This window comes from Mustelus asterias, chromosome 1, assembly GCF_964213995.1.
Source record: "Mustelus asterias chromosome 1, sMusAst1.hap1.1, whole genome shotgun sequence".
Lineage (NCBI taxonomy): Eukaryota > Metazoa > Chordata > Chondrichthyes > Carcharhiniformes > Triakidae > Mustelus > Mustelus asterias.
In genome coordinates this window covers 146,380,596-146,400,538 of record NC_135801.1, presented here as the reverse complement: position 1 = coordinate 146,400,538, position 19,943 = coordinate 146,380,596, and the positions used below count along the sequence as shown (strand labels likewise).

The window sequence follows — 19,943 nt, the reverse complement described above, 5'->3', positions numbered from 1 at the left end:
GGGAGGGAGGCAAGAGAGGGGGGGGGAGTGGCACTGTTGATCAGGGATAGTGTCACGGCTGTAGAGAAGGTGGACGCCGTGGAGGGATTGACTACGGAGTCTCTGTGGGTGGAGGTTAGGAACAGGAAGGGGTCAGTAACTTTGCTGGGTGTTTTCTATAGGCCGCCCAATAGTAACAGAGATGTTGAGGAGCAGATGGGGAAACAGATCCTGGAGAGATGTAGGAATAACAGAGTTGTCGTGATGGGAGATTTTAATTTCCCAAACATAGATTGGAATATCCCTAGGGCTAGGGGTTTGGATGGAGAGGAGTTTGTTAGGTGTGTCCAGGAGAGTTTCCTGACACAGTATGTGGATAAGCCTACTAGAGGAGAGGCTGTACTTGATCTGGTGCTGGCTAATGAATCTGGACAGGTGGAGGATCTCTCGGTGGGTGAGCATCTTGGGGATAGCGATCATAATTCTATCTCCTTCACGATAGCATTGGAAAGAGATAGGATCAGGCAGGCTAGGAAAGTGTTTCTCTGGAGTAAAGGGAAATACAGTGTCATCAGGGAGGAAATTAGACGGGTAAATTGGAAGGATGCATTCTTGGGGAAAAGTACCGAAGGAAAGTGGAGGATTTTCAAGGAATGTTTGTCTGGAGCTCTGCATGACAACGTTCCGATGAGACAGGGGGGTGTTGGTAGGGTACGGGAACCGTGGTGCACGAAGGTTGTGATGAACCTGGTGAATAAGAAAAGAGAGGCGTACAGAACGTTCAGAGAGCTAGGAGGTGTTAAGGATTTAGAGGAGTATACGGGATGTAGGAAGGAGCTTAAGAAGGAAATTAGGAGAGCGAGAAGGGGTCATGAGAACATAAGAACATAAGAAATAGGAGCAGGAGTAGGCCATCTAGCCCCTCGAGCCTGCCCCGCCATTCAATAAGATCATGGCTGATCTGACGTGGATCAGTACCACTTACCCGCCTGATCCCCATAACCCTTAATTCCCTTACCGATCAGGAATCCATCCATCCGCGCTTTAAACATATTCAGCGAGGTAGCCTCCACCACCTCAGTGGGCAGAGAATTCCAGAGATTCACCACCCTCTGGGAGAAGAAGTTCCTCCTCAACTCTGTCTTAAACCGACCCCCCTTTATTTTGAGGCTGTGTCCTCTAGTTTTAACTTCCTTACTAAGTGGAAAGAATCTCTCCGCCTCCACCCTATCCAGCCCCCGCATTATCTTATAAGTCTCCATAAGATCCCCCCTCATCCTTCTAAACTCCAACGAGTACAAACCCAATCTCCTCAGCCTCTCCTCATAATCCAAACCCCTCATCTCCGGTATCAACCTGGTGAACCTTCTCTGCACTCCCTCCAATGCCAATATATCCTTCCTCATATAAGGGGACCAATACTGCACACAGTATTCCAGCTGCGGCCTCACCAATGCCCTGTACAGGTGCATCAAGACATCCCTGCTTTTATATTCTATCCCCCTCGCAATATAGGCCAACATCCCATTTGCCTTCTTGATCACCTGTTGTACCTGCAGACTGGGCTTTTGCGTCTCATGCACAAGGACCCCCAGGTCCCTTTGCACGGTAGCATGTTTTAATTTGTTTCCATTGAGATAGTAATCCCATTTGTTATTATTTCCTCCAAAGTGTATAACCTCGCATTTATCAACGTTATACTCCATTTGCCATATCCTCGCCCACTCACTCAGCCTGTCCAAATCTCTCTGCAGATCTTCTCCGTCCTCCACACGATTCACTTTTCCACTTATCTTTGTGTCGTCTGCAAACTTCGTTACCCTACACTCCGTCCCCTCCTCCAGATCATCTATATAAATGGTAAACAGTTGCGGCCCGAGTACCGATCCCTGCGGCACGCCACTAGTTACCTTCCTCCAACCGGAAAAACACCCATTTATTCCGACTCTTTGCTTCCTGTCGGATAGCCAGTCCCCAATCCACTTTAACACACTACCCCCAACTCCATGTGCCCTAATCTTCTTCAGCAGCCTTTTATGGGGCACCTTATCAAACGCCTTTTGGAAATCCAAAAACACCGCATCCACCGGTTCTCCTCCAAGGTCGTTGAAGACCTTGGCGGGTAAGATTAAGGAGAATCCCAAGGCTTTCTACAAATATGTCAAGAGTAAAAGGATGAGATGTGAAGGCATAGGACCCTTAAAAGGTGAAGGAGGAAAAGTTTGTGCGGAACCGTTAGAAATGGCGGAGGTGCTTAATGAATACTTTACCTCGGTATTCACGGTGGAAAGGGATCTGGGTGGTTGTACTGCTGGTTTGCGGTGGACAGAAAGGATCGAGCATGTGGACATAAAGAAAGAGGATGTGTGTTGGAACTATTGAATGGCATCAAGGTTGGTAAGTCGCCGGGACCGGATGGGATGTACCCCAGGTTACTGTGGGAGGCGAGGGAGGAGATTGCGGAGCCTTTGGCGATGATCTTTGCATCGTCGATGGAGATGGGAGAGGTTCCGGAGGATTGGAGGATTGCAGATGTGGTCCCTATATTCAAGAAAGGGAACAGGGACAGCCCGGGAAATTACCGACCGGTGAGTCTAACCTCAGTGGTTGGTAAGTTGATGGAGAGGATCCTGAGAGACAGGATTTATGATCATCTAGAGAAGTTTAGTATGATCAAAAGTAGTCAGCACGGCTTTGTCAAGGGCAGGTCGTGCCTTACGAGCCTGGTTGAGTTCTTTGAAAATGTGACCAAACACATTGACGAAGGAAGAGCGGTGGATGTGGTCTATATGGACTTCAGCAAGGCGTTCGATAAGGTCCCCCATGCAAGACTTCTTGAGAAAGTGAGAGGGCATGGGATCCAAGGGGCTGTTGCCTTGTGGATCCAGAACTGGCTTGCCTGCAGAAGGCAGAGAGTGGCTGTGGAGGGGTCTTTCTCTGCATGGAGGTCAGTGACCAGTGGAGTGCCCCAGGGATCTGTTCTGGGACCCTTGCTGTTTGTCATTTTCATAAATGACCTGGATGAGGAAGTGGAGGGATGGGTTGGTAAGTTTGCTGACGACACCAAGGTAGGTGGTGTTGTGGATAGTTTGGAGGGATGTCAGAAGTTGCAGCGAGACATAGATAGAATGCAAGACTGGGCGGAGAAGTGGCAGATGGACTTCAACCCGGATAAGTGTGTAGTGATCCATTTTGGCAGATCCAATGGGATGAAGCAGCAGTATAATATGAAGGGTACCATTCTTAGCAGTGTAGAGGATCAGAAGGACCTAGGGGTCCGGGTCCATAGGACTCTTAAATCGGCCTCGCAGGTGGAGGATGCGGTCAAGAAGGCGTACGGCGTACTAGCCTTCATTAATCGAGGGATTGAGTTTAGGAGTCGGGAGATAATGCTGCAGCTTTATAGGACCCTGGATAGACCCCACTTGGAGTACTGCGCGCAGTTCTGGTCACCTCATTACAGGAAAGATGTTGAAGCCATTGAAAGGGTGCAGAGGAGATTTACAAGGATGTTGCCTGGATTGGGGGGCATGCCTTATGAGGATAGGTTGAGGGAGCTTGGTCTCTTCTTCCTGGAGAGACGAAGGATGAGAGGTGACCTGATAGAGGTTTACAAGATGTTGAGAGGTCTGGATAGGGTAGACTCTCAGAGGCTATTTCCAAGGGCTGAAATGGTTGCTACGAGAGGACACAGGTTTAAGGTGCTGGGGGGTAGGTACAGAGGAGATGTCAGAGGTAAGTTTTTCACTCAGAGGGTGGTGGGTGAGTGGAATCGGCTGACGTCGGTGGTGGTGGAGGCAAACTCGTTGGGGTCTTTTAAGAGACTTCTGGATGAGTACATGGGATTTAATGGGATTGAGGGCTATAGATAGGCCTAGAGGTAGGGATATGATCAGCGCAACTTGTGGGCCGAAGGGCCTGTTTGTGCTGTGGCTTTCTATGTTCTAAGAGCTCAGGCAGCTGCAGAAGTGGTTCACAAGAGCCATTCTGCCACCAGCAATGGCACAGAGTAGAAATTTGGTGTTCTTAAACAATGCTTCCATTACCTGAACCATTTAGGAAATGCAATTAAGTATAGCCATGTGTAGTCTAGATCTGTGGATATCTGCTGCATAATCTGCCAGGGCAGCCTTAATCACCATCTGGACAGCAAGATGTGCAGCAAGAGATGGAGGAGCAACTTAATTTTAAGGTCATAGTCTCTATTTGCCTTTGAGTGCAGCAGTCCTTCGTGCAAGAATATCAGATGTAGGTGACTATTTATTTGACTACACAAGACTGTTCCACCATTCACTGATTGGCCTATTTTCCACCTCAGCTACAGCTTCCCTCCACTCCCCTCATATTTTTTTGATTGCCTTAATATCCTAAAGATCTATGGATCACTGACTTGAAAATACACCACGTAGCATTGACAGCTGCATGGGCTAATGACTCCAAAGACTCAGATCCTTTTAAGTGAAGAACATCTCAGTCCTAAATGGTCAACTCCCTTTTCCCAGATTGTGACAGTATGTTCCAATGCATTCCCTCTTTTTGGAATATTGTCACTCTTCCTACTTTCTAAGCTGTTCTGACTCTCTTAACAGTATAATGGACATGGATTGCAGCAGTTCAATAAGGCAGTTCACCACCACCTCCTCAATGGTAATGAACATTGGCTGAACAAGTGAAGCCAGAACAAATAGAACAAAAATCACGTTAATTTTCCATTCCTAATTTTTGCTGCTATTAAAATAACATCTTTATGATATCATTGCTTTCAATTCACCCAGATTGTTTCTTACATTGAGAGTTGCAATGTCTGCATTTCTTTTTATTCATTCGTGGGGCATTGGTGTCGCTGGCTGGTCAGCATTTATTGCCCATTTCTAGTTACCGGAGGGTAGTTAAGACTCAACCACATTGCTGTGGCTCTGGTGTCACATATATGGCAGACCAGGTAAAGACAGCAGATTTCCTTCCCTAAAGGACATTCCTTCCCTGAAGGACATTCCTTCCCTCAAGGACAATCAGATGGGTCTTTCTGAAAATCAACAATGGTTTCGAGGTTATCGGCAGATTATTAATTCTAGATTTTTTTAAAAATAGAATTCAAATTCCACTATCTGCCATGTTGGGATTCGAACCCGGTTCCCCAGAAGATTAACTGAGCTTCTAGATTAATAGTCTAGCGGTAATACCGCTCGGCCATCACTTCCCCTTAAACACTATGCCATTCCCTTAACTGCTTAGTTGTTATTCCTTTATTTTGGCCCCTTCGCTGCTTACAATTTGATTTTATTCCCCTTTGAATAGGTGAAAACACACTTTTGAGTCTCAGATTTTGAACCTGGAATTGCAGTCATAATTCCGTGAAGCCAACTTCCAGTCTTAGCCAAGCCATCAAAACTAGAACTAGAGGGCACAACCTCAGGCTAAAGGGATGATCTTTTAAAACAGAGATGAGGAGGAATTTCTTGAGCCAGAGAGTGCTGAATCTGTGGAACTCTTTGCCGCAGAAGGCTGTGGAGGCCAGGTCATTCAGTGTCTTTAAGACAGAGATAGATAGGTTCTTGATTAATAAGGGAATCAGGGGTTATGGGGAAAAGGCAGGAGAATGCAGATGAGTAAAATATCAGCCATGATTGAATGGCAGAGCAGATTCGATGGGCCGAGTGGCCTAATTCTGCTCCTTTGTCTTATGGTCTTAAAGGTGTATGAGCAGTTTTGGCATTAACCAACTAGAACGGCACTTCCTATTTTATTCACTTTCAGTTAAATGCATAACCCTCATTTACAATTATACCTGTCCTCTTTGTTGGAGCTGAATTCCCACTTGTCCCCAAATATGTTTTCAGTGCCATTTTACTTCAATTATGTACCCAGAGGACTCACTTAGCTCTTCCTGGACATGACCTATACATGGAGCAATCTGTCAAAACACCCAAACTTCCCTGAAATTAACTTGGTGAAACAAATTTTTCCAACTCCTTCAGTCTTTAATTTGTCATGTGAAATGCAAAGTAGAATTCTATGCAATCCAAGCCGCCATATTTCTTGTGTGTGTTGCATTGAGAGGGGAAGATTCATCATTTGGAGCCATTGTAAGGAGCCAAAACGAAACTAATTTTAACTACACCTCAGCAACAGCAACAGAGAGGGCAGCAGAGAGCCAGCTGTAATACACTGCAAAAGAGTGCATCACATGAAATCAACATGGGAAAAATAAATACAGAGTCATAGAGGTTTACAGCATGGAAACAGGCCCTTCGACCCAACTTGTCCATTCCATCCAAGTTTACCATTAAGCCCGCATTTGGGCATAACTGATGCGCTTCTCAAACACGAGGCCAGATGCTCGGGAAATAAAAGGCTTTTATTTACTGTAATGAAGCAGCCAATAATTATATACACTATCCCAGACTGAAGAGGTCCCAGCCAGAGCAGGGACTTTTATACCTCTCCCAGGAGGCGGAGCCCGACTGGGATGTACCACAACACTACAGTACAAAGGTGTAACAACCCCACCCTAACCCCAACAGCAACAAGTAGCACAACCCAACAGTAACATATGTACATCCTTGTAGTACTGGCCAGACCCTGGCTCAGTACTATCCAGTGGGAACCAACGATGGTTCACGACATTCACCCCTCCTTTGAAAACAAAGGCCGGCGGGGTACAAAACAGAATAAAGTGTCATCAGTCTATAAGTTCAGACGGTCAGGGGGACCGCACCATCGTTGTGACCTCCTCAATACCGGCGGTGACACTGGAGTAGGCACTTGCGGTGGCGTTCTCCCCAAGGCGGCGTCCAGCTGTTCTTCCACGGACTCACAGGCCGGTTGACCCTGAGGTGACGGTAGTCCATGGGGTCCTGACACGCCCTGCAGTGGCGACCATCTTCTGGGCTCAGGCAAGCTGTACACGGGAGTAAAAGGGTTAAGCAATGGTCCCGATGCTGCCCGCGCCGTGTCCGGGGAAGAAACAAGAGTTAAGGGGTTTGTAACAGGGGGTATGGGAGCGACAGGGGTTGCTACGTCCCCTGCTGGCGCCAGGTCTCGGATCGAGACCGTGTCCTCTCGCCCGTCAGGGTATGCCACATAGGCATACTGAGGGTTGGCATGGAGGAGATGGACCTGTTCGACCAATGGGTCGGGCTTGCGGGCCCTTACATGTCGCCGCAGGAGGACGGGTCCTGAGTACGTCAACCAAGACGGTAATGAGGTCCCCGAGGAAGACTTCCGAGGGAATGAGAACATCCTGTCGTGGGGAGTAGCATTGGTTGCCGTACACAGGAGGGAGCGAATAGAATGGAGCGCATCAGGGAGCACCTCTTGCCAACGGGAGACTGGAAGACTTTTTGACTTCAACGTCAGTAAGACAGCCTTCCAGACTGTAGCATTCTCACGTTCCACCTGTCCGTTACCCCTAGGGTTGTAGCTCGTGGTCCTACTAGACGCAATCCCGTATGAGAGCAGGAATTGCCTCAAGTCATCGCTCATGAACGACGAGCCCCTGTCGCTATGGATGTAGCCGGGGTACCCGAACAGGGTAAAGAGATCACGGAATGCCTTGATAACCGTGGCAGCGGATGTATCAGAGCAGGGAACAACAAAAGGGAACCGAGAGTACTCGTCAATGATATTGAGGAAGTACACATTCCGATCTGTTGAGGGAAGGGGGCCCTTAAAATCGACACTCAGTCTCTCGAAGGGACGAGTGGCCTTGACTAACTGTGCCCGGTCAGGTCGGTAAAAGTGCGGTTTGCATTCCGCGCAAACCCAACAGCTTCTTGTTACTGAACTGACGTCCTCCACCGAGTAGGGCAGGTTGCGGGCTTTTATAAAGTGGTAGAGCCGAGTGACCCCAGGATGGCATAGGTCATTATGGAGAGCCTGCAAACGGTCCTCCTGTATACTGGCGCATGTTCCATGCGAGGGGGCATCCGAGGGCTCATTGAGTTTCCCTGGATGGTTCATGATGTCGTAGTTATAGGTGGAGAGTTCAATTCTCCACCGCAAGATCTTGTCATTCTTGATCTTGCCCCTCTGCGTGTTGTTAAACATGAACGCCACGGACCGCTGGTCCGTGATCAGGGTGAACAGTTTTCCCGCCAAGTAATGGCGCCAGTGCCTGACGGCCTCCACAATGGCCTGGGCCTCCTTTTCCACCGCTGAATGCCGGATTTTGGGGCCTTGGAGGGTGCGGGAAAAAAATGCGACGGGCCTACCCGCCTGGTTAAGTGTGGCGGCCAGGGCGAAATCAGATGCATCGCTCTCCACCTGAAAGGGGATGGACTCGTCAACAGCGTGCATCGTAGCTTTCGCGATGTCGGCTTTCAATTTATCGAAGGCCAATCGGGCCTCTGGCGTTAGGGGAAAAGTCGTGGACTTAATGAGCGGACGGGCTTTGTCCGCGTAATTGGGAACCCACTGCGCATAAGAGAAGAAGCCTAAGCATCTTCTCAGTGCTTTTGCACTAGCAGGCAAGGGAAGTTCAGAAAGGGGGCGCATACGGTCTGGATCAGGGCCAATGACCCCGTTTTCCACCACGTATCCTAGGATGGCTAAACGCCGCGTACGAAACACACACTTCTCCCTGTTGTAGGTCAAGTTCAGGCGAGATGCAGTGCGTAGGAAGTTCAGGAGATTCGTGTCGTGGTCCTGCTGGTCATGGCCGCAGATGGTGACATTATCCAGGTACGGGAAGGTAGCCCGCAGCCGGTTCTGGTCCACCATTCGGTCCATAGCACGCTGGAAGACCGAGACCCCATTGGTGACACCAAAGGGAACCCTGAGAAAGTGATACAAGCGACCATCTGCCTCAAAAGCCGTGTATTGTCGGTCCTCTGGGCGAATGGGGAGTTGGTGGTAGGCAGACTTGAGGTCTATGGTGGAGAACACCCGGTACTGCGCAATCTGATTGACCATATCAGACATGCGCGGGAGAGGATACGCATCCAGCTGCATGTATCGATTAATGGTCTGACTGTAGTCAATGACCATCCGGGGTTTGTTCCCGCTCTTGACCACCACGACCTGCGCTCTCCACGGACTAGCGCTGGGTTGTATGATCCTTTCTTTGAGGAGCCGCTGAACCTCAGATCTAATGAAGATCCGATCCTCAGCGCTGTAACGCCTACTTTTGTCGCGATGGGCTTGCAGCCTGGCACGAGATTCTGGAACAAGGAAGATGTGGTGATCTTCAGCATCGAGAGGCTACAGGCGCGTTGGGCAATTTGGAGGCTGCTGCTGTTTTCCCACTGCCAGTGAAGGGAGTGGCCCACCGTACTGTAGGGTTACACTCCTCAAGTGGACCATGAAATTTAGTCCGAGAAGTATTGGCGCGCAAAGATACGGCAACACTAGGAGCTTGAACCGCTTGTAAACTGTGCCTTGCACCTTCAAAGTTACCACGCAACTCCCTAGCACGGTGACAGACCGGGACCTCGATGCCATAGAGATTGTCTGTTTGGCAGGTTGAATCTGGAGTCCACACCGCTTCACAGTGTCTGGGTGGATAAAGCTCTCAGTGCTCCCGCTGTCAAACAGACAATAAATCATGTGGTCATTTACCTGGATATTCATCATAGATTTGTCAAGTCTATGAGGCTTGGCCTGGTCCAGGATGATCGACGCCACCGTTGGTTCATGAGCGCCACTGCAGGCAGCTGAAATCAATGAGGAGGACCCCTGCTGGTCGTTCGCGGTCAGTGCCGACCAACATGGCCGCTCCCATGAGTCGCACGTGGGTGATAGCGCCAAACTCAGCGACCCCTGGTGGTCACACACCTCCGACTCCGTCGACTGTAATGGCGTCGTCCTGGCTTCGCACGTGGACGAACCCCTCGATGACTTCGACGACAAAGACCCGTGCTCTGAAGAATCGCAGGCTGCACTGCCGTTCCTAGGTTTAGATCGGCACACTTTCGAATAGTGCCCTTTCTTACCGCATGCGGTGCACAACACAGCCTTAGCGGGACACCGTTGCCGAGCATGCTTCGCTCCCCCACAGAAGTAGCACCGCGGGCCGCCCGGAGCTGCTGCCGTCGTCTGGCCCGAGTGTGAGCACGCCATTACGCAGCATTTCGAACCCGAGGGACGAGGAGGGATTGGCGACTGCTCCTGCCACGTTGTCTCCACATGGTCCTCCGGATATAATACTAACCTTTTGGAGGCCGTCTCGAGCATCTCCGCTAGCTCGATTGCCTGGGTAAGGTTAAGGTTACCTTCTCCAATAGTTTAAGTCGAATGTACGACGATCCAACTCCCGCCACAAACGCATCTCGGGCGAGGTCGTTCATGCTCTGCTCAGCCGACACAGCTTTGCAGTTACAGCCCCTGGCTAGCTGTAGGAGCTCGTTCGCATATTCCTCCATCGTTTCACCAGACTGCCGTCGTCGAGTGGCTAGGAGGTAACGAGCGTGTATTTCATTGGGTGGTTTGATATAACGCTTCTTCAGAAGCTCGAGGGCCTTAGTATAATCGGTGGCCGCACGGATCGCGAGGTAGACAGTGTCGGTTACCCTCGCATGGAGGACCCGGAGTCTGTCATCATCTGTGGTGACCGCTGCGGAGGCTGCCAGGTAGTCTTCGAAGCACTTCAGCCAGTGGTCGAAGGTGTTAGAAGCGCCCACCGCACGTGGATCTAGTGTAAGGCGTTCCGGCTTCAGGATCTGCTCCATACTCTCTTTTGTTTTCTTCGACGAGAGTTTAACAACAGTAAATAAAATTGATGTGCTTCTCAAACACGAGGCCAGATGCTCGGGAAATAAAAGGCTTTTATTTACTGTAATGAAGCAGCCAATAATTATATACACTATCCCAGACTGAAGGGGTCCCAGCCAGAGCAGGGACTTTTATACCTCTCCCAGGAGGCGGAGCCCGACTGGGATGTACCACAACACTACAGTACAAAGGTGTAACAACCCCACCCTAACCCCAACAGCAACAAGTAGCACAACCCAACAGTAACATATGTACATCCTTGTAGTACTGGCCAGACCCTGGCTCAGTACTATCCAGTGGGAACCAACGATGGTTCACCATAATAACCCTCTGTATCAATCTTATCCATGAAACTGTCTGAATGTTTCTTAGAAGGCACAATTGTACTCCCCTCTACTACTACCTCTGGCAGCTTGTTCAAGACACTCACCACCCTTTGAATAAAGAATTGCCCCTCTGGGCTCTTTTGTATCTCTCCCCTCTCACTAATAAATAAGAATATACTATTTCAAAGTCAGAAACAATACTTAAAATTTCTCAGCCCATTAGTAACATAAGCTTGTGCAACGCTTCAGTGTGACTCGTAACTTTTTATTATTCTTTGTGCCTCTTACTCGTTATTTTTACAGTAATTAAATGGAACTCAGCATCGACACATGATCTATACATATTAGGCTATGAGACAAAAAATTCAAACTCAATTAGTAAAAAACAGCAGCCTACACTTGTTAATTAAGCCCTAGTTTGTCCCGCCCCAAATTCTAATTATCCAGAAATTCCAAGGAGGCAATTGCATTAAAATGGCACAGAAGCCTTTCAAGCACAATTCAAAGTAAACAGTAAGTTGAAATGCGATTTTGAATTCATGAGTAAACTCTTGGCCAGATACAACTGCAAGACAATTTTGTGACACAAGTCCAAAGGCATCTGTTCCCCTGAAGTTAGGTTAATGAAAGCATTGTCATTTACAAAATCTGATAATAATTCAATTTAATGAGCATTAATGACACAAAGCGTATCATAATCTTTCACCAAAAGCATTTGAGAACAATATGTTAATTTTCCCAATGACTGTGTTGCATTGTTCAATGCAGAACTGAGTCATTCAGACCAGAATGATTTAATCCCTTTGTGCTTTGATAGTTGATTTTAGTCAGTGCAATGAATGGTTGGTGGACTACAATTGACCTTTGTACCTCTCAGCTAATAAATAGGTCGAAAAAGCTACAAATCCTTGTTCAAGTCATCTGTGATAACTACTGAAAAACATTCAAATGCAAGAGTCAATATCAGATTCACATTGCCTGTCAACCAATAATTGTACAAGCTCAGTGAGTATACATAGATGAATGTGTGCCTTCAGGAGAGGAGAAGGTAAAGTAGAACATTGGAACAATTTTTAGAAAAGGTTATCAAAGCAAAAGGGTTATTCATGGCAGCTCTACACCTTCCTAATTCCAATTTCCCATTTACTGACAACCCAAATAGTTGGCACCTCACTTTAGAATTCATTTGTGCATAACACACATAACAGCAACTAAAGCTACTTTCCCTTCCATCAAATTGCAAAAACTGTTGAATCTACTACTGTACCTCTATTAAGTCTGAAATTTCACTTCCATTGCTTTTTGCTCGAGACTTACAACCCAACCCCAACTCCTTCTCAGTCTGCTGAACAAGAGTTTCTGAAATGGTTGAAGGGCTACACCTGAAACTTTAATTTCTTTATTCCGACCACAATGGCAACTTGGTTTTAGCACATCAGAGTTACCTCATTGGAAAGCTTTTTTGGTGGCAAATTTATCAAGTGCATAAGATATCAATTTTCCAACGAACAGAATGCCAAATAAAATTGAGAAAGCATTTCCCCGAGGAAGTATTCAGAGAGGCGCAAGGAGATCAAATTAAGCAGATACTGATGATCAGGTTTGATGGTGGCCTGCCAAGCAGCAGTGTCTAGTACGTGCATTTTCCCATTTTCACATGAAAACAAACACTTGGTCATGCCTGACTGTCCCTGCTGACGTTGCGTTTCTCATTCTTGCTCAAGTGTCCTGCAGAGCTAAATTCACAAATGACACACAGCCTTTCTGAAGTAATTAAATGCAGGTGACTGAAACTGTTGGCTGTCCCAAAAATGCTCTGTTCAAATTAGCCCCGAATGGCATCCTGTGTAACTAAACGAACAATGCTAATTTAGAAATCTAAGGTACTTGCAGTCAACATTCAACACTATTGATAGTGTATGGTTCTGTTCTGTGGTGTTTCTTAATAATTAAAGCACCAATACAAAACAAAAAATGGAATCTGTATGAGATCAGATACCAGCTGAAAATTTTCATTTGCAAAACGTTCCAGACAACTGCACAACCTTAGCAGCATTCTTGGAATTTACACACATATACCCCAAAATCAGGTATGCAAAGCCATTTAGAATACCCTGAAAAATGGCTTTTTTACAATCTAACTTTTATGTGGAAAAAGACAATGGATTTTAAAGGGTCAAATACAAACCCTTTCTCCACTCACTACTAATGCAATACTTGGCATGTGAGATAACTTGTAAATGTCAACTAATTTGTAAATGCCCCTGTAGAAGTATTTTTAATTGATTGGAGAGATTCACCTGAATACCACCCTCGCTGCACACACACTGCCCCCCAATTCCTCTGTAACACGGTAAAATGAATTAACTGGTATCCATCGGCAAAGGACTGTTGGGCCTCGCATGGAGAAGAGAGGAAGGAAAGTAAGCAAATGACAAAATTAAGAAAAATTAATTGTTTTTGTCTTGGAGATTACTGATGGGTTTCTTGTGCAAGTTTTTTTATATCCCACAGTTGTTTCCATTCTGATAAACTAGCACATGTTCCAATTCCTGAATAAACCTAGCAGATAAGCCCAGCACAAGAAGCCAGTCAGCCACAATGAACAATGGTGCTAAAAGTATAAATGGGTCTAACTGGCAAAAGCCAATGTTTTTTTTAAATTAGAAAAACAGAAGGAACCAATGCTTTAGATGCTTTTGGGCAAAACTGGGTCACTGTCTGTGCGGAAACTGCACGTTAGACATAGAAACATAGAAAAACTACAGCACAAACAGGCCCTTCGGCCCACAAGTTGTGCCGAACACATCCCTACCTTCTAGACCTACCTATAACCCTCCATCCTATTAAGCTCCATGTACTCATCCAGGAGTCACTTAAAAGACCCTATTGAGTTCGCTTCCACCACCACTGACGGCAGCCGATTCCACTCGCCCACCACCCTGTGTGTGAAAAACTTACCCCGAACATCTCCCCTGTACCTACCCCCCAGCACCCTAAACCTGTGTCCTCTCGTAGCAGCCATTTCCACCCTGGGAAAAAGCCTCAGAGTCCACCCGATCTATGCCTCTCAACATCTTATATACCTCTATTAGGTCTCCTCTCATCCTTCGTCTCTCCAAGGAGAAAAGACCGAGCTCCCTCAGCCTATCCTCATAAGGCATGCCACTCAATCCAGGCAACATCCTTGTAAATCTCCTCTGCACCCTTTCAATCTTTTCCACATCCTTCCTATAGTGAGGCGACCAGAACTGAGCACAGTACTCCAAGTGGGGTCTGACGAGGGTCTTATATAGCTGCATCATTATCCCCGGACTCCTGAACTCAAAATATTCTCCCAGTGTCTGCGTGGGTTCCACCGGGTGCTCCAGTTTCCTCCCAGAGGGAACACGGGGAGAACATGCAGACTACACACAGACAGTGACCCAAGCTGGGAATCGAATGGACCCTGGTGCTGTGAGGCAGCAGTGCTAACTACTGTGCCACCCTTAATGCTATCAAGAGAATAAAAAACCTTATTTTTATTCTCCTTTTTTCCCCTTAGATTTTGTAATGAATGTTTTCCAACCCTGCTTACTATATATAGTCTACTGAGCAAACAATGCGCGTTGCATTACAATTTACTCGGCGCATGTTTCTGCAGAAAATAACCTTGCAACACCCGAGTCCTAGTAAAATGATGTAAAACTGCTGACTGATTTGCAGTGCTTGTGATACATACTTCTTCAATTGAGAAGTTTAAAGTAAGGCCTTCCTCATTTTAGGGCTTTCTTGAGCAACACATTTGAAGAACTTGATCAGAGAGTAATTAACAACCCATTTGAACTGTGTTTTTCTCTAATACATCAAACTACTACACATATAAACCCAAGTTAAACTGAACGGACCCAATTTTTCCAAGCTTCAGCAAGTTACAACTGGTCCCAAGGTGTATAACAAGAGGTGTGGAGCAAAACAATGTATCGGAGTTGGTGCAGCACTTCTGAAACAAAACATACTTCAAAAGTTTAATGAGAAAGGTTAAAACACGACAGGAGAGCTCCAAGCCGTGGTTTGCTCCTCTTGCTCCATGTGGCAGGCTGGGGACAGTTCCAGTCCCCTGGGTCAGCATGTGTGCAGGAAGTGTCTCCAGCTACAGCTCCTGGAAGCTCAAGTTTCAGAGCTGGATTGGAGGCTGGAGACACTGTGGAGAATCCGCGTGTCAGAGAGTATCATGGATAGCACGTATAGAGAGGTGGTCACGCCGCAGGCTCAGACACTGCAGGTAGGATGGGAATGGGTGACCACCAGACAGAACGAGAGAGATAGGCAGGGAGTGCAGGAATCTCCTGTGGCCATTCCCCTGCAAAACAGATATACGGCTTTGGATACTGTTGAGAGGAATGACCTTTCTGGGGAAAGCAGCAGCAGCCAAACTCGTTGCACCATGGCTAGTTCTGCTGCAAAGGGGAAGGATAAAAAGTATGCCAGTGCAATAGTTTTAGCGAGTTCAATTGTAAGAGGAATAGACAGGCGTTTCTGTGGCCGCAAACATATGTTGCCTCCCTGGTGCTAGGGTCAAGGATGCCTCAGAGTGGGTTCAGGACATTCTGGAGGGAGAAGGTGAACAGCCAGTGGTCGTAGTACAGATTGGTACAAACGACATAGGTAAAAAAAGGAATGAGGTCCTAAAAGCAGAATATAGGGAGCCAGGAAGAAAGTTAAGAAATCAGACCTTAAAGGTAGTGATCTCAGGATTATGACCAGTGCCACGTGTTCGTCAAATAACAGTATATATTGGATAAATACGTGGGATTCCTGGGACATTGGAACCAGTTCTGGGGGAGGTAGGACCACTACAAATTGAACAGGTTACACCTGGGCAGGACTGGGACTGATGTCCTAGGGGGGACTGTTTGCTTGAGCGGTTAGGGAGGGTTTAAACTAATGTGCCAGGGGGATGGGAATCTATGTAAGGAGTCAGAGAAGGAGTGAGCAAGGACAAAAACAAAAGGTAGAAAAGGGAAGAAGAAAAGTGATAGGCAGAGAAACCAAGGACAAAGTTCAAACAAGGCTATGGAGAAAAATATTGGGAGCAAGGCAAACAATGTTCAAAAGACAAGCTTAGAGGCTTTGTGCCTTTAGGCATGGAGCATTTGCAATAAAGTGGATGAACTAATCACACAGATAAATGTAAACGGGTACAATATAATTGGGATTACGGAGACATGGCTGCAGGGTGACCAGAATGGATTGCCCCAGGGTGTTCAATATTTAGGAAGGACAGGCATAAAGGAAAGGGTTGTGGAGGGCGCTGCTGGTTCGAGGAAATTAACACAATAGCGAGAAAGGATATTAGCTCTGACAACGTGGGATTCCTGGGACATTGGAACCAGTTCTGGGGGAGGTAGGACCTCTACAAATTGAACAGGTTACACCTGGGCAGGACTAGGACTGATGTCTGAGGGGGGACAGTTTGCTTGAGCGCTCCAGGGTCAGGTTCAGGTTTGCTTCACAGCTCCAGGGTCCTGGGTTCGATTCCTGGCTCGGGTCACTGTCTGTGTGGAGTTTGCACATTCTCCTCGTGTCTGCGTGGGTTTCCTCCGGGTGCTCCGGTTTCCTCCCACAGTCCAAAGATGTGTGGGTTAGGTTGATTGGCCAGGTTAAAAATTGCCCCTTAGAATCCTAAAATGCGTATGTTAGAGGGATTAGCGGGTAAATATGTGGGGGTAGAGCCTGGGTGGGATTGTGGTCAGTGCAGACTCAATGGGCCAAATGGCCTCCTTCTGCACTGTCGGGTTTCTATGATTTCTATGATAACGTGGAGTCTGTATGGGTGGAGTTGAGAGATACCAAGAGGCAAAAAACATTAGTGGGTATCATATATAGACCCCAAAACTGCAGTGGTGATGTTGAGAATGGCATTAAACACAAAAGTGGAGATGCATGTGATAAGGGAATATCGGTGATCATGGGTGATTTTAATTTGCATATATCAAATTAGCCACAATGCCGCAGAGGAGGAATTCCTGGAGTGTATACGGAATAGTTTTCTTGACCAATATGTGGAGGAACCAACTAGAGAGCAGGCCATTTTAGACTGGGTACTGTGTAATGAAAAGGGAATCATTGCCATCCTAGCTGTACGAGACCCCTTGGGGATGAACGACCATAACAAGATAGAATTTTTTTATCAAGATGGAGAGTGAAGTAGTTGATTCTGAGACTATTGTGCTGAATCTTAATATAGGAATCTAAGAGGATATGAGGCGTGAGTTGGACTTGATAGGTTGGGGAGAGCCCAATATTCAAAAAGGGAGGTAGAGAGAAAACAGGGAATTATAGACTAGTAAGCTTATCATAGGTAATGGGGAAAATTCTCGAATCCATTATCAAGGACTTTGTAGCAGAGCATTTAGAAAGCAGTGGCCAGATCAGACAGAGTTAGCATCGGTTTATGAAGGGGAAATCGTGCTTGACAAATCTGTTGGAATTCTTTGAAGATGTAACTAGTAAAGTTGATAAAGGGGAACCGTCGATGTGGTATATTTGGACTTTCCGAAAGCTTTTGACAAAGTCCCGCAAAAGAGATTGTCGTGCAAGATTAAAGCGCATGGGATTGGGGGAAAGTGTATTGAGATGAATAGAAAACTGGTTGGCAGAGAGGAAATAAAGAGTAGGAATTAATGGGTGCTTTTCAAATTGACAGGCAGTAACTAATGGGGTGCCACTGGGATCGGTGCTGGGACCCCAGCTATTCACAATATATATGAATGATTTGAGTGAGGGAACAAAATGTAATACCTCAAAATTTGCAGATGATACCAAGTTGGGTTGGAGGGTGAACTGCGACGAGGATGTAGAGATCCTTCAGAATAATCTGGACAGGTTGGGTGAGTGGACAAATCAATGGCAGATGTAGTATAATTTGGATAAATGTGAGTTTATTCACTTTGGAAGCAAAAACAAGGCGGCAGATTACAAATTGAATGGCTGTAAATTGGGAGAGGGGAGTGTGCAGTGAGACCTGGATGTCCTTGTACACCAGTCACTTAAGGTAAGCATGCAGATGCAGCGGGCAGTAGAGGAGGAAAATGGCATGTTAGCCTTTATTGCGAGAGGCTTTGGAGTACAGGAGCAGTGATGTGTTATTGCAATTATAGAGGGCCTTGGTGAGGCCACACTTAGAATATTGTGTGCAGTTTTGGTCTCCTTTTCTGAGGAAGGATGTTCTTGCTCTCAAGGGAGTGCAGCAAAGATTTACCAGGCTGATTCCGGGTATGGCAGGACTGATGTATGACGAGAGGTTCGGAATGTTTTCGCTGGAGTTGAGATGAATGAGGGGGAATCTCATGGAGACTTATAAAATTCTAACAGGACAAGACAAGGTAGATGCAGGGAGGGTATTCCCAATGGTGGGGAGTTCAGAACCAGGGATCACAGTCTGAGGATTCAGGGTAGACCATTTAGGACGGAGATGAGGAGATATTTCTTCACCCAAAGAGTGGTGAGCTTGTGAAATTCATTACCACAGAAAGTAGTTGATGCCAAAACATTGAATGTACTCAAGAGGCTGCTGGATATAACACTTGGGGCGAATGGGCTCCAAGGTTATGGGGGAAAAGCAGGATTGGGCTTTGAATTGGATGATCAGCCATGATCGGAATGAATGGCAGAGTGGGCTGGAAGGGCCAAATGGCCTCCTCCTGCTCCTATCTTCTACTTTTCTACGTTACAAATCACTGACACCCTGATGAACTTTATAGCAATGGCCAAGAGAAAATAACCGCAAGTTTGCTGTTATTGTGCTTCCTTTCTTACCTTATTTTCAAACCAGTTTCTTAAACAAGGAAGATATCCTCAACAGGCTTTCACCCCTCAGCTTGCCTCAATCCTCAACCCAACACAACTCAACAGATAAGTGAAGCTCTTTTCATCAGTGATTACTGATTTATTAGCATCTCAAATCGGCATACATTAACACTGCAATGAAGTTACTGTGAAAATCCCCTAGTCATCACACTCCAGCGCCTGTTCGGGTACACTGAGGGAGAATTTAGCATGGCCAATGCATCTAACCAGCATGTTTTTCAAACTGTGGGAGGAAACCCACGCAGACACGGGGAGAGCATGCAGACCCCACACAGACAGTGAAGCTGGGAATTGAACCCGGGTCCAAGGCACTGTGAGGCAACAGTGCTAACCACTGTTCAGTGCATTCCACATAATAAAGCCTTTTGAAATTCAGACTGACTGTCTGCAGGATATTGTCAACAAGGTACTTGTTAAGTAAAATACAAATGACTCAGGCCCAGGAAGCAAACTTCAAACATTTTGTGGTTCGCCCATTAAATTTCCCAGACTTACTTCACAATGTTTCCACTCACCTGTGTTGATTTTCTTCTTTTAGGAACAGTACCTGGGTTCACTGGATCAACTTTCATGGAAATACTGCTGCCTTTCATTGTCAGCAGCAATGTCTGTAAGGAACGAAGCTCAGTCCGTCACCGAGTGCTTGCTGTCACGTACATTTTGGGTGTTGGAAAGAAATGATCTATGGCTGCAGTAGTCTCACTATCAACTGAAGGTTACAGAGTGTTTGAACAAGTAAAACTGGGTTGTGTCAGATGGGAATGCAGAGCTTGAATATTTGAATACTATGCAAATGAACAGGTTTGAAATTTAACCCTTGAAGAGATATTTCAGCACACGTATCAAGTAGAAAGATCTTTAGTGAAGGACATTCTTTTGTTCAGTGCATTCCACATAATAAAGTCTTTGAAATTCAGACTTTACTATCTGCAGGAGTAACATGAAGCAATGGGCGGCATGGTGCCTCAGTGGTTAGCATTGCCGCCTCAAAGCGCCAGGGACCCCGGGTTCAATTCTGGCCTGGGGTGACTGTCTGTGTGGAGTTTGCACGTTCTCCCCTTGTCTGCATGGGTTCCC

At 46.6% G+C, this 19,943-nt stretch overlaps 1 protein-coding gene across 15 annotated transcripts in view; it reads right to left on the bottom strand.

Annotated features, from left to right (window-relative positions):
* nedd4l (NEDD4 like E3 ubiquitin protein ligase) overlaps positions 1–19,943 on the bottom strand; it is a 446,698-nt gene that overhangs the window by 172,988 nt on the left and 253,767 nt on the right. Inside the window, exon 1 of one of the 15 annotated variants that reach the window (XM_078220234.1) lies at positions 19,382–19,599. The exons of the other annotated variants lie outside the window; for them this stretch is intronic. Within the exon in view, the coding sequence (XP_078076360.1) occupies positions 19,382–19,459 (78 nt within the window). The 5' untranslated portion in view covers positions 19,460–19,599. Of the gene's footprint in view, positions 1–19,381; positions 19,600–19,943 lie in introns of those variants that run through there. 15 annotated transcript variants of the gene reach the window in all.